The 14,741-nt window shown below is 40.8% G+C and overlaps 1 protein-coding gene across 2 annotated transcripts in view; it reads right to left on the bottom strand.

The window, feature by feature from the left end:
* Positions 1-4,735, bottom strand: part of BMT2 (base methyltransferase of 25S rRNA 2 homolog) — a 36,710-nt gene extending 31,975 nt beyond the window's left edge. The window contains exon 1 of one of the 2 annotated variants that reach the window (XM_026117720.2): positions 4,481-4,735. In XM_026117720.2, the coding sequence (XP_025973505.2) occupies positions 4,481-4,634 (154 nt within the window). In that variant the 5' untranslated portion in view covers positions 4,635-4,735. The remainder of the gene's footprint in view (positions 1-4,480) is intronic. The other variant, XM_064507671.1, reaches the window with a different exon arrangement.
* Between the last annotated feature and the right edge of the window lie 10,006 nt (positions 4,736-14,741).

The raw sequence follows: 14,741 nt of genomic DNA, 5'->3' as shown, positions 1-14,741 counted from the left end.
AATATTATTTATTAAACAGTACTAATGCCAGTTCTCTGTGTGATTCCAAGCCTTAACAGCTGTAAGGAAAGACAAACAAAACACTTTAGCAAACACACAGTAAAATATTTCATAAAATACATTTACGGATACCTAAGCGAATATTTTCCACTTGTACTCAATACCAAGTTTTCAGGGGGAAATAGAGGCTCTTGCAAATCACCTTTCCTAGGACTATATATAAAACCCTCTGTAACTGAGTGTCACATTGCATAGAAAACATTTACTTGATCAATATGTGTCTGCATGCTCAGAAAGGTAATAAACCACTCTGAGAAGAAAAAAAAAAAAAAGGCTGCTCCGGTACTAAGGAAGGATTGCTTATATCACAGGAACAATTAACCCTACCTGGCTAAGGTAAGCAACACAAACAAACAAATCTCACCTTGCACATGCTCAGTACATCTTGTTTAGCTCCCTATAAACCACTAAATCTGCTTTATCACCAAGCCTGTCTGTAAGCCAGGCTGAATGCAACCAATACAACATACTGCAGCCTGTGGCTGTTAGGGCCTAAAAGGAGCAAAGCAGAAAATCCTGTTAATTTTTCGGTCACCTATTATGCCAGGTGACAAAACCAAGAGCAAGAGACTAATCAAAAAAATTGCTTTTTCCCCACTGCCATGCTGTAAGGTGACAGTATGAGGAGGCCAAATTCAGATTTCATGAACCCCCCTAATTTTTGTACTTTCTAAATGCTTGTGTCAAGTATTCAAAACCCTGAAATAGTTTTTAAGTGAATAACTATGCATCTAAAAACTGTTGTTTCAGCATTTGGATTTTACCCTGCTGTCTAAGGTAATTAAGATTAAACTAATCCATTTAGATAGGAAACAGAAGTAAAACTTCAGAAAAACATTAGTTCTAAGCTAATGAGATACACTCCTAAGTGAAAACTTTACACCTTAGTGTTGAGACAATATTTACAGGCTATCCTGTATAATGCTGTGTATTTTTAGGAACCACTAGACAGTCTTGTCCATCTCTATCACTGGCTTAAAGTAGCCTGAAACAACTTGTTAATGATTAGCTAATTTAAGTGGATGCATTCACTCGCCATGGATGAGGCCCAATCATTTTTAATTATTAAAAAACCCTCCACAATTTTCTTCACAGTTATAGCTAAAAGATCAGAGACATTCATTTGTTAAGCTACATTACGGCATTTAAAAATACACAACATTTAATACTACCTTAGGAGCCACAATGAATAAGTTGGATTATTCTGCAATCGCAAAATGCCAAATCTGCCATAGCATTTATGATTAAAAGTTTTCCCTCTTTATTTACTCATAGCATTGGGGGGGGGGGGGGAGGTAGGGAAGTGGAAGAGGAGGAAAGAAAAAGAAAAGAAAATTTAAAAAATAGAAAAAAAATCAATATTCGCACTAAAAGTCACACTAGATTGGTGATATCCTGAAAACAGTAGAAGGTAAGTACTGGTCATACAGTACAAAAGTTGAGATCAGTAAAGAAAACAGAAACAAAATGCACTTCTGTGCCAACTTAATAAGACTTTACGTGGAACAATTTCGAACACGGCAAAAGCCTGTCCTAAGTATACTGGTATGTTCTGGGATGATATCACATTAGCCACAGGACAAAGCACAGAAGTACACACAACACCCATCCATTACACTGAAAAGAGTAAAAATGGTTCAACCAATGCAATAATTAAAAAAGAAGCCAAGATTCTGCTTTGAGAAATTTTAAGAGTTCAATGATTTTCATTAAGAAGCTGTCCAAACATTTGAATGACATGATGCTGACTAACCTTTCATCTAGTAATTGCTTAGAAACTAGAAAAAAATGTTTTGATACATCCCTAGTTAAAAAATATTGCTCTTGCACTTTGACAAATACTTGTGACTTTTCCAGAGATGTGTTAGCTTGCAGTTTTGAAGTGTATAGTTGTCACTTTTCCACTTACTCATTTTCAAAAAAGGGGAACCATTGTGGGTATAAAACAAAATTAGCTCAACGATGCCAGTTATAAAGAAGTCAGGTAGTATATAGACTTGCCTTCTGTGTTTGTCCATTAAAGTACAGGCCTTGCTCACATCTGCAAAATAAGTGAATTCTCAAAGAAATCAGCTTATTAATGTCAAGCCTGTATAACTTCTATGACAAACATCTCAATGTCTTAAGGACACATCCATTTCCCTTCAACACTTGTAAAAAAACACAGTAACTTAAGATATTACAGTATCAAGTGAATTCTTAGACTGATCCACCCTATGCGACATTATCCTAGAGTTTTCAGAATGATATGCAACATGTTTTTCCTCTCCCCAAAAAACTAACACGCAATTCTATTTTAGTATCTACAGACAAAGCACTGCTGAAGTCCACACAACAGCAATTCTGGTGCTATTTACTTATTTAGATGAAGTGGAAACTAGCTTCATAGAACAAGACTCCATAAATGCAAGAAGAGGCAGAGTAAAAAAAAAAAAAAAAAAGAACAAAACAGGTGGAAAGACAATACAAGATTTTGGGATAATGAAAATAGCTCTGTTATTACTGCATGTAAGACTAGGTGCACTGCACTGTGGAGTTAAGAGGCTTCCCCTGTGTAAGCAGCTGTAAGTATATCACTAAGGATGTGCTGCCTTTTGTTTTAAACTTTTTTGTTTTTTCATACCCAAGTGATAATTCAAATTGTACTGAGAAATTACGTAGGATTTTCTGTTTTTTTTTTTTAAGCTCTTTAGCAAACTGTCAGCTTTGATTTTGTCAGGGTAACATACCTTCCAGTCAGCGCAACGGAGTATTAAAAAAACAAAACAAAACAAAACTTCACAGCGCTTTTGAGGTCAAGCACTTCTCAGTATTACAACTTCAGAATAACATTAAGGCACTTTGGAAGGAGACTCGGGTCTGCTTTTGGAAGCCTATAGAAACCTGAGGGGAAAGATCTAGAATTTCATTCCAAAAATAAAATTCTGAAGTTGAAATAATCTAAAACATGGATATAAAATACTGATCACTAGCAACTTCTGAAGACTACCTGATGGTAGGTAATGGACAGAACTTTCTTTGCTAGACAGATGTGATGTGACTAGCATATTTTTTAACTTTCTCCATTAAAATACAGTACAATGTTGCTAATTTGAAGTGACTAGAAAAATCACTCTGAAGTTTTCACTAACACGCAATTTATAGGAGATACAAAATAAAACAGAGAAATGTTTGTTCTTTTTTTTAAACTGATCACACTGAACTAAAGATAAAACACAAATTACCCCTGCATACTAACTTGCTCCTTGCAGAAAAGGCTTATGCAGACTCCCATATAACTTAGGCTTTCATCTAAAAACAAAAAAACCCTCAAAACCCCCTCAAAAAATGGCTGTTACAAAGATTGCTAACATTTTCAAAGTTCACAGTGCAACGTTGCCTTTTTGAACATACAGACAGGCCGAAATAACAGAAATGTGAACTGCTAGAAGTTGGGCTTCTTTGCAAGTATTTTAATGTTTAAATGTACTATGTTCCTTCACCCAAATGTTAGGAGAGCAAGGGAGATCTTCAGTTTTATACATTCACTGAGGCCAAAATAAACAGTGTCTCTCAACCGATGTCTACATAAGTAGACACCTGTGACCAAGTCTCACAGACGGGCTCCTGTGCAGACTCCCCAGAGCCCAGAAAGCAGCACCACGTCGGATCTTTAACGCAAGTTTACAGCCGCGGAGGAGAGGCAAGAGCGGACGCTTGGAGCGGGGACAGTTTCCATTCAGTGAACGTCCTTCTGGAGACACGCCGGGGAACAGAGGCCTTGCTGCAAGGATGGAGGGATGAACTTCTTGCCACCTGCACTAGGTTGGACGGGTCACTGCAGCCTGCCTGCGGGGGCTACAGATTTCAGCAAGCAACCCTGGCCTCCAACAGGCAGCTCAAGGCGTTTCTGGGCTGCTCTTAGCATCCCAGTACCACTCGCAGGAACCGCTCGCGAGAGCGTTAGCGCTGATGACAAACTGGCTCACGTTCCGAGGACGCAAGCACAGCACAATTCAGCTGATAACTGCCCCCCCCACCCCCAACTCTCCAGCTCGGCGCCCCCCGAGCCAACTTCCCCGGCGGCCGGGAGCGCAGGGACAGAGCACCAGCCCGCCCGCCGCCCGCTCGGCCTCGGCACTGGCGGCCCGCCCGCCGCCCGGGTACACGGGAACCGCCCCCGGCCCGCGGGGCAGCGCTGGGGGGGGCCCGGGGTGGGGGGCAGGGCCGCCCCCGGCCAGGGCCGCGGCGAGGAGCGGGAAGCGCCCCGCCGGCGGCTCCGCGCCCCCGACACACCCCCTCGGCGGCGGCCCGGGCCCCGCCGCGCTGAGCGCCCCGCCGGGCCGCGCCCGCCGCTGCCCCGCGGCCGGCCGGCCGCACGGGGCAGCGCCCCTGCCGCCGCCGCCGCCGCCGCCGGGGGCGGCCCCTCCCCCGCGGTTACCTTCCCGGTACTTCTTGCGCAGCCGCCGGTGGACGCTCTTCACCACCCCCGAGAGCTTCTCCTGCTCCAGCTTCCGCTCCTGCTCCGGCGGCTGCGGCAGGGCGGCGGCCCCACCGGGCCCGGGCCGCGGCCGGGGCTGGGGAACTACCTCCATGGTGTTACCGCTGCTCCGCCGCGCCGCGCGCAGCCCGGCTCGCAGGGAGGCGTGAGCGCCCGGCGCCGGGGCGGGGGGCGGTGGCTACCGCGGGCATGCGCGGTGGCGGGCTGCCGCGCTCGGCATGCCGGGAAGTGTAGTCGTGGCCGCCTGCGCCGCCATGACCACGGCGGGACCAGGCCTCCCTGGGCCCGGGCGGTGAGCGGGTGGCGCCGGTGGCGCCTCAGGGGCAGCCGGCTTGCTTTAGCCTTTGCCCTGAGCATGCTGAGGGGCACGGGCCCCCTGTCCGCTGGGGGCAGACGCAGGGAAGGGTAGCCCCCCCGGGGAGGGCAAGGTTTCCTTCCTTTGCTGTTTAAATGCCATCTGAGAGACCCTGGATGTAAAAGATCTCGTTGAAATCTCACTGAACGTGGTAAAATCCCTTTGCAAATACACAAGGTCCCGTCAAAACAGATTCAATTCAAAATCAAGGGAATCCTAGCAGGTTGGTCTCCGCACTCTGGACATTGGAAGAGCACAGTTTCATGCAGGCTTTCCTCTGGCTTTAGGAAGCTGCTGGTCCAGCTCCAGGCGGTACAACTTCTGCCTTTATTTGCACCGAAATGTGTCACCCGTGCCGAATCAGAACCTCCATGCCGCAGAGCCAACGGAGCCACTTTCTCGGGGATTACGGCGCTGCGTCTCCAACCACAGCCAGGGGAGGGTCGGTGTCAGGATCTCTTCATGCAGCTGCGGCCGCACCTTTGTGCCTCCCCGAGAAACAGCAGCAGCAGTGACTCAGTTTCCGTTTTTCTCTACCCAGCTTTAAATTTTCACAAAACTTGAAGTAATGCGATTCTCTCTCTCATCACTGCTGGAAATAGAATAGACAAAAGCACTTCTCACAAGATCACAGTAGGGAGATCTGCCATAAAGTTGTTTGCCTGTTTGACTTGGCTAGGAGCAGCTAATTGCCTTCTCTGAAGATGTTCATAAACATTAAGAGGGTAATTGTGGCTACAGTTAAATTGGTGACAAATCAGAGTGACTTGGGTAGGGTCAAGATTTCATCCGAATGAGAATTTGGTGACATGCAACTTTATGCAGTGTGGTGTATGAATACAACTGTAATAGGTTCTTATCAGCACTATGTCAGTCCTGCCAAAAAGATTATTTTTGAGCTAATTACAGTGGGTGGCATCATTCTGCTTCTCTGATAAACTCCCTAAAGGTGGAATTATCAAGTCAAAACTGAAATGTCCAAACAAAAGCTTTTCTTTATTATTGTGATGGCATCCCTCTTTTACTTCACACTGAGCTGTGCAGGCAAATACTGCATTGCACCCATCTCCCTAAAAGTAGGTTGTACACTAAGAGTAAAGGTCCAGCTTTTCCGGTTATTTTTCAGTAAATGCCTAGAAAACTTCAGTCTAGTTTGGATCTTCCATCACTATGTTTACCTGTCATTAGGTATTATATCATCAGAATCGTTCTGTTCTATTTTTCTCAAAATAGAGGAACATTATGGAAGGAAAATTAAAATTTTTGCTACTGACATCAGTACTAAGAAGGGAAAGAGAAATGTAGCGATTTAGTTATTCTTTTAGTTACATATTTCTTTAAATTTTGGAACTGTGAAAAACAGCATATGTTAATTAAAAAACTCCAAATAGTAATGTTTATTAATTTCACTTTAACTTGGAAAACATCCAGAAATCATCATCTCATATAGGTTAGTGTATTTCAGATTTACAGATCTGATCCAGGAAGCTAAATTTGAATTAGGAAGAAGGCTTAGTGCTGGGGCTCAATGATATCTTTCCAAAATCCTTCTAGTTTCATATGCAGGTCCACATGAGAAGAATTAAGACAGTGTAAAAAGAGGGCATTAAATTGATAGGTACTAGGAAACTTTTTGCTAAAGGGGGAGCCTATACAGTGGTTAATGTCCTATCCAGTTTTATGTTGGGCAGGATTTTGGGAAGCAGAGAATTAAGAGGGAAAGCATCAGTCAGTCTTCTGTTTGTTACGTGGTACTTGAAGACCTCTGAGGAAGCCTTCTCAGAAAACTAGGAATACTGGAGTGACATAGAGAAGAGATGGAGGCATTTGGAGCAGGGCTGCTACGTGCACTGCTGTGGCACCAAAGAAAACCTCCCAGTGCCTCTGGACTCAGAAGTGTGGGGTACATAGTTAAAATATGAACGCATCTGTGAACTGGAGAACTGGAAATACACTTGTAGAATTGGAAAAAAAACCCAGGAAAAAAGTGCAGAGCACTTATGTGAGATATACTTTCTCAGAATAAACAACAACATTACTATCTTGAATGATATTACTATTGCTTTTCAGTTCTCATGGGTTCTTTCTACAACTAACAGAATGGCTTTAACTGATCAAAATTATTTCAAAACTTTACGTATTAATATTAGGTGTGTTTTAATACTATGAGTTTGCACTGTACAGTTCTTATACATATTACTCTCCTTTTTTATAAAAGTTAATGATGATGTTGCTTTCTATTTTCAAGATTTTAATTATTATCTGATATTTTAGAAATGTCAACAAGCAAAAAATACAACTCTGTTACACAGACTGCTTTCATATCTAGAACTAGATGCACTAGCTCATGTTAAAAATAGGGAAAACAGAAGTATAAAATCTTTAATATATGTGGTAGTATTTTCTAGATTAAAATAGACAAAGATATAGAATATATTCTTCATTCTTAAAAATGTAAATTAAAAGTTTAGTTTCAATAAGGAAGTGAACTGTGTTTATGAAATGTCAAGTTTTTTCCAGGAACAAAAAAAGAAAAAATAGCAGGGAAAGAGGTTTTATGCTTTCAAGATGCATTGAAACTCCCCTCAGTTTATCAATCAGAGCAGAGACATGCTCTAAATTCCCTATAGACTATGTGGTGACAATTAGACTCCACAAATGGGATCTGAATGCAAAACTGTCAAGGAGAAGCTTTCATAAAACCAGCTTTCTCTGCTTAAGAAACCAGAGAGCAGTGGCAAATGAGTAATTAAAGTGGGACTAGTTCTGTCAGGCCTGGAACTGATGACCCAGTATGCTGTCAATGTGCAGACAAACACTTGGGCTCGATACATTTCTTGAACACAATACAGGGAGAGTCAAGGAATAAATGAAGATGGACACAAGGCTTGTGATTGTCCCTGAGGCATGACAGGAGAACCAGTGATAAGGAGAGGATAAGACAATAAGGTACCTGTGATCCAGTTGGGATGATGAGGTATCATCATCTGGGGAAGAATCAGTCTGAGAAGCTGGACTTGCTAGCTCAAATGCAGGAAATGGCCAAACGTTCGTCTTTCTAAAAAAGCAGAGTTAGAGCAGACTAGAACAGTTGCTTTTGACATTTCTGAAATATTTCAGGTCCAGTCACTTTTCATGAATAGCTTTAGAAACAAAAGTCTAGATTCACAGGACAGAAGGAGGAATTAACCCTGCTCTATCCAGTACCTGAGTGGGTAGGGCATTTACTGAGGATGTGGGAAAACCAGTTCACGTCCCTGCTCTGCTCGAGCGGATCTGAACCCACATCTTTTACTACAAGATTACACAAAGTGGAAGTGCTCTTCCTTCCTTCCTGAGGGAAGGGTGACAGCAGTTCATATTTTCAGTCTTTCTCCCCAGGGAAACCATGGAAGAAAAATAAGATAAAAATCAAATCAGCAGTGCTCTGCTTCTTTCTCTATTTCAGTGGCGCTTTTGACAATCGAGTCTTTTCAATGTGTTCATCCCTTCTATCTTACTGATACTGGTTGTTTGAAAAAGAAGAAAAAAATGACTTTGCATCAAAGAGAAGAAACCTTTCTAGGCAACACTGTTTCTCCAGTGTGATGACATCATCATAAGAGTCTCTAATGTAATGTAGTCCGCAAAAATATTACCAGAAGGATGTAATGATTTTAATGGAATACTGAAATACCACTATAATTTAAAAGAGAGAAAAGATCCCTCTGTTAGGTATGGAACTGTTTCTGCTATGTGTACCCACAGGGAAGACAAACAGGCAGCAACAGCATATTTGGGTTGAATGTAAGATTCTTCTTATTCGTTAATTGTGATGTCCTGTAAGCCATGGTAATAACTTAATTTGATTCAAAAGTGGGAGTCACATCCCTGAATTTGCACTGAGGCAATTATTAAGAGCTGGTCCATTATTACATTTCTCTAGACTACACACTTTAGTAATTTAGTAATTAAAATTACATAGTGGTTAAACTGCTACTGCATAACAATAATTTTATAACTATAGATCCCGGATTCCGTTCCTGGAGGTTGACACCTCTAAAAGAAAGCTTATATCATCAGTTCCATTATTCAGTCCCCTGCGTATTTCAAATAGAAAAAACAGGCTTGATAATGACTTCAGGTTGGCTCTAAAGTCCCAATATTTACTGAAATAAACATTTTGCTTCTGGAAAACATATAGAGGATTCCTCTATTGAAGACCAATTAAAGTTGCTTCTCACTTACCCAGAGACACCGATCTTGGAAAAGAGGGCTGAAAAATCCTTTGTGCAGACAGAGACTGGCTCACTATGTCTAATATGCATTCTCAAGACCACTAGATTTGGATATTCATCAGAAATTTTAATTTTTGAAGTCATGTCTTCTGCTTGTTAGCTTGTGTTGCAATAAAGCAGGAATATTTTTAACACTAGCCAGCACTTCTGATAAACAATATGTTCACTGCCTCTGTTGTGGCCAACAGATTGACCAGCTGTGTCTATCCATGGAAAGTAGCTGTCTGTTGGGAGACAGGAAGGGAGTTTAGAATTCTTTAATCGTGTCAGTCTGTCACTTGTTTAACAGTGTAGTGGTAATTAAATTCTGTGAAATCCATGAAATGTATACTGAAAATGCAGCGAAGTACTTCAGACTTCAGATATTTTGAATGTTATGTGTATTTGTAAAAAGTAAAACGATCCTTTAATACTGGGAACAGTTAACACATTTTTTGGAATAAAGACTGTACTTCATTGTAGAACTTATTTGCAACATGTACTTTGCAAACATACTTAATGCTGTATTAACAAAGATCATTCAATATAAACATAACTTACTGAAAAGCAATCCCAAATTCATTTAAAAATCTCTTTTTTTCATTGATTTTAGTCTGAACACATTCTCCTATTATTTGGAGTGTATGAATTATTAAATGAAGAGAGTCAATACAATGATTGCTTTAACAAAGACTCTTAACTAGCGACTTGTTCTAGACTGAGTTTTTTCTTAGTTGAATTCTTGCTGCCAAATAAGATTAACTCATAAAACAACTTTGATTTAGCAAGAGATGTCAAAACATCCAGCAGGTCTAACTGGTTTACTTTCAATGTCAGTCAAAATAGTGTGCAGTTTTAGCACTGATTCATGTTTCTGTCAGCTGTTATGCATAAACTTGCTGAGTAATCAATTCAAACACAGTAACTTTAAGACAAATTCAGTGATAGTAGGAAAGCTTTTATGTTTGGTTATTTCTGTGTCTAGGGAACCCGATAGCAATAAGATATTGTCAGTTTTGGGGATTCAAATTAGAATCTTCCTTTATGGGTCAAATATGTATAATTCCAGCTCAGCTCAATAGCAATGTAGCTGCCTATTAGGTCATTTTCAGCTTGGGAAATACAGCAGTATCCCTGTAATCTTGTATTTCAGGTATGATAGCCTGACTTACACACTAAGATGACTTCATGGCCTGATTGGAGTTGCAAATGCTAAAAAGCACTCAGAGAAAAACTAAACTTGTTTGAATTTTTGAGACAGTTTTCAAGATGCCGGTAATTGTAGAGAAAAAAATCTATGAAGAATGATCTATTTCTGTGATGCTGTGGGTTGATCAGGGCATGCTGCATCATTCCATCTCTGTCTTTCTTTCCCTTTCTAAGTCCTGAAAGGGTGTGTGAGAAGGTATTTTGGGTATTCATTAGATATGACCTATAAAGGAAATACATCTCTAGCATGCATAAACTATTCTTGTCTTACCAAAGACTGCCCAACTCCTTTTAATCTTTTCTGTCTCTTGAATACTATCGTGTGATTTATTTGGGGCTCTACTGAACTTCAAATCAAGTTTTTGGTTAAGAAGATGAGAGAACAAGAACAAACCCTATTCATACAACATCAAACGGAGCTCTTTCTTCAGGACAATATATTTCAGGCAGTATAATGTATTTCATGAAGAATAAGGAATGCTGAAGTTGCTACTTACCTTGTACAGGCTGTACTCAGCTTGTACATGGTTTGCGTTTTAGGCTGGGATAAGTCTGGCCTTGGTGACACTGATGTTTAAGATATTATCAGTAAAATTAAAAGGGTAAGTACTCTGTGCATAGGTTTGAAGGATCCAGACTTAGGACCTTAAGGAATGGTGGCAAGTCAAATGAAACTGCAAATATTAATGCTGTTTGAGAATTTTTGGCAGTAAGTACAAAAAGGGTCAGAACGGTTTTCCCATACATGCACCACAGGCGAAGACTATATATACTGTTAGAAGAACGGTTTCTCATTTCTCCCTCAGAACATCTAATAAAACAACTGTGACACAAATACCATGAAGTGAGCATTCTCCATGCTAGTTTTTTTTATTTTATCTTCTATTAAGAATGATCTGATAGCAGCTGCCGTGAGGTCCAAATGTCTGTACAATCTTAGTTTACTGAAGAAGGACAGTGCAGTTCTGGAATGCTTATTTAAAGATATTTAGAGTTGTGATAGAATTAGATAACTATTTCAATTGACTGAGAATACACTGATAAACTATTATATTCAAAATCTGGGAAATCAAAACAGAACTGAAAGGTACTATAGCAGTTAATGAAAACATACTTTCATATTGATGTTCAGATTTTAGTTAAGACTTGAAGTCTTTCAGATTTCTTGCTAGTACACATTTCTATAACCTCTCTTTACATGTAAGCATATTCTTTGACATTAATCATGTTGTTAACTCCTAGAAAAAATGTAGCCTAAGCTAAGCCTCTATTATTGAGTGCTATCGTTATGGTTGAAAACTCTAGTCTTGCTAAAATAATCAATTCTGACATATAAAATAATCAATTCTGACATATTCAAAACATTTCAAAAATAATTTTAAATATTTGTGGTTGAACTACATCTAAAACAAATCATTACATTAAAATTAGAGTAAAAAATAAAATTACCAAATAACAAAGAAGTACATATAGACGTGTCTTTAAGCACTCCTTCTTTCATTTCCATTTGGGCTTTTCATCTGCTTGTGTCCTCAGCAGTACCTCCTTCTGATTCTCATGTGAGAGCTCCCTTTTACAGAGTTTTGCTCTGTAAACTGTGGAAACAAGGACTTCTTCCTGTAGGCATACCAGTCAGATGCCTCATGGTCTGTCCACAGAGGTTGGCTACATTGCATTTGCACTGCTGAATGCAGACTTGCAGGTCCCTGTGGCCCCGGAGCCTCCCAGGGTCTTCTCTGTGTGAGCCCCCCGTGATACCACTGCAGCAGCCGTCCGTCCTCCCTGTACGTCTGCACCCCCAGCTTCCTGCAGCTCCCAGTTCTCCAGCACCTGTACCAAGTGCAGCCTCACACCCAGCGCAGAGATGCCTGGTAGGGAAACAGCTGTTGTAAACCCATTTATCCAAAATGGGAGATGTCAGCCATTTCGATGGAAGATAAAACATGTAAGGCAGTGTGAGGAAAGGCTGCCATCTGTCTTATGGTAAGGTTATTTTGCCATAGTCGTTAAGAGTTGGCAGTGCTGAAAATAAGAATGGCTCATATAGCTGGGGAGGCTGGAGTGATACTGAAATGCAGGCTGGGAGATACTTGTTGCAAACTATGGAGGAGATACACCCCCTCACACACACACACTTAGTTAGGATAGTCGGCATGTAGTATAAACATTGGCATCTGAGACGTAGAGCAATGCTGTGATTTCTCCAAGGGCAGTTTCAGAACATTTCAGAGCATAACCGTAACCTCACTGGTATAACAGGAGGTGGAAGAAGCACTTCCAAGCCACGCAACAATCAACAACTTTATCAAGCTTTAGTAGCATCTCAGCTATGTGATATAAACTGCACAATAATTACAACCACAAAATATTTTTCAACCCCTACAGGTGCCATTTCTTTTTCATTAATTTAAAAAACAGGGGAGGGGGAGACCTAACTGAATATACTTAATTTCTTTAGAGTCATGGTTGTCAAGTAGAATCTTCGCCCTTCTAGAAAATATAGTTCTGCTTTTCAGAAGCTAAATTTTGCTGGAAATGTTGTGTTAAAGTGCTCACATTTGCCACTTCAACTGATATAGTAGCCTTGTTTCTTGAAATACATCACATGTAGATACTCTTTGTAAGCAAAGATTTCAAAACAGTGCAGATATTCCTTATAAAGGTTGATGGCTTCATTACAGAAAAATGATACTAAGAATCATTTTACAATAAAAATATGTATTTGGGCTACTGGCTTTTCTGCACTGGTCACCAAGGGCAGGGCATACTTTTGGAAGTCATAATGAAAACATACTACAAAATGGGGAAAATTACTTGTGAGTACAATATAACACAAGGAGGGCATAAGACTCAAAGACTTCTGTCTGCTACATGTTCAGCACAATGCAACATAACCTTAATCCCAGGGCCTAAAATGTCTGTACTTGATGCATTCCTGTCCTTGACTTTTTAGAAGCTAAAATTCTCTTGTGGAAACTTTCCTACGTGGATAGAAACAGCCTTTTCTTTGAAGACACAGAAATAATTCTGAAGCATCAAAAAAAGTAATTGTGGCCAATTTTATTACACATATCATGACATTTCAAGCCCCATTTATACTCATAATGGTGAATTTTATTCATCATTACTTAAAGGCCCCTGAATCAGAAGTAAAATCATGACTAAAATGTATTTTCAAAATAATTTTTAAGCTTACCTTTTCATTAACTTTTTTTTCCTTGGTTCTGAACAGTACTAAAAATTGTATGAAAAGGTGGGGAGAAATTTCTGGTTTGAAAGTATTTCAGTTTGTACTTCCCTTTGCTAAAAGATTACCTGCATTCTTTTACCATTCAAGCTGAAGCCTAAAGACCCACAGATAACTGAAAAGATCTAGCTGGCTTTACAATTCTCAGAGGGCAGTCCGTGCATGAAGCTATATTTACACAATATGTTATTTCAGAAGAAGTTCCCTTTAAGTCTGGTTGGACAGGACAACCGGAATTCTGACATCTGTGAAGGCTTGCTTCTGAGAGAAGCAGCCCAAGTTAAATGGTGTGGAATACATACTTTGCCTTCCTTGTTGGTGTGGATGGTGGTTACGCTCAAATCCTGTTCAGCCAGGAACTCCCAGGGGCATGCAGGATTTCAGACTGTTCCCAGGTCCAGTATGAGGCATCTGTTGTATCCTTGTTGACAGGCTGATTTTAGGCTACCAGCAAATCCCTCTGCAATTTGGCCCTGGCTTAGGATGCCTAGGTTTACCTAGAATGAGGAAATGTTCTTGGTCATGTCTTATGCCTGATGGTTTTCCTTAATTTTAGTGTGTAATTTGCCCTGCAGCTGCTTTATGAGCAGCTGACCTAGCCTTATAACAGAGGCAGAAAGCTCTGAACAAGGGGCACACGTCCAGCTGTGAACAGCCGCTGCTGCAGCCCTCCCCGTTTCACCTGCCACTGTCAGAGCCCTAAGAGAGGAATCAACACCCGCAACGAGAAACAAGACAAAATGGCTATTGGGCTTGAAGTTCACACCTGGCTTCTTCCACAATTGCTTCTTCATGTAGGTGAACACTAATAGGACCCTGGCCAATTTTCTTTTGATGGAGGAACCTTTTACTATCGGGGATAGAATGGATCTGTCTACATGAGCATTTAAGAGCACTACATAAACGTTTTTTTAGCGTGAATCTCCCTTGCCTGTGAATCTCCTGCATTTGATGTTCTTTAAATCACATCACATCATGACCTGGGAGGACAGGAACTGGATTTCCTCCTGAAGAAGCTGAACTGGAAATTGCCCACCAGGGACTTTTCTAACACATCTGCAAAGTAATGGGGACAAGTAGCCCTTGGGCTGTCAAGAAAGAATTCAGAGGTTGCTCCTGTTATTATTTCGACTT

Source organism: Dromaius novaehollandiae, chromosome 1 (assembly GCF_036370855.1).
Source record: "Dromaius novaehollandiae isolate bDroNov1 chromosome 1, bDroNov1.hap1, whole genome shotgun sequence".
Taxonomy (NCBI): domain Eukaryota; kingdom Metazoa; phylum Chordata; class Aves; order Casuariiformes; family Dromaiidae; genus Dromaius; species Dromaius novaehollandiae.
Note: the sequence above shows the minus strand (reverse complement) of the source record. Positions and strands in the feature narration are given on the sequence as shown.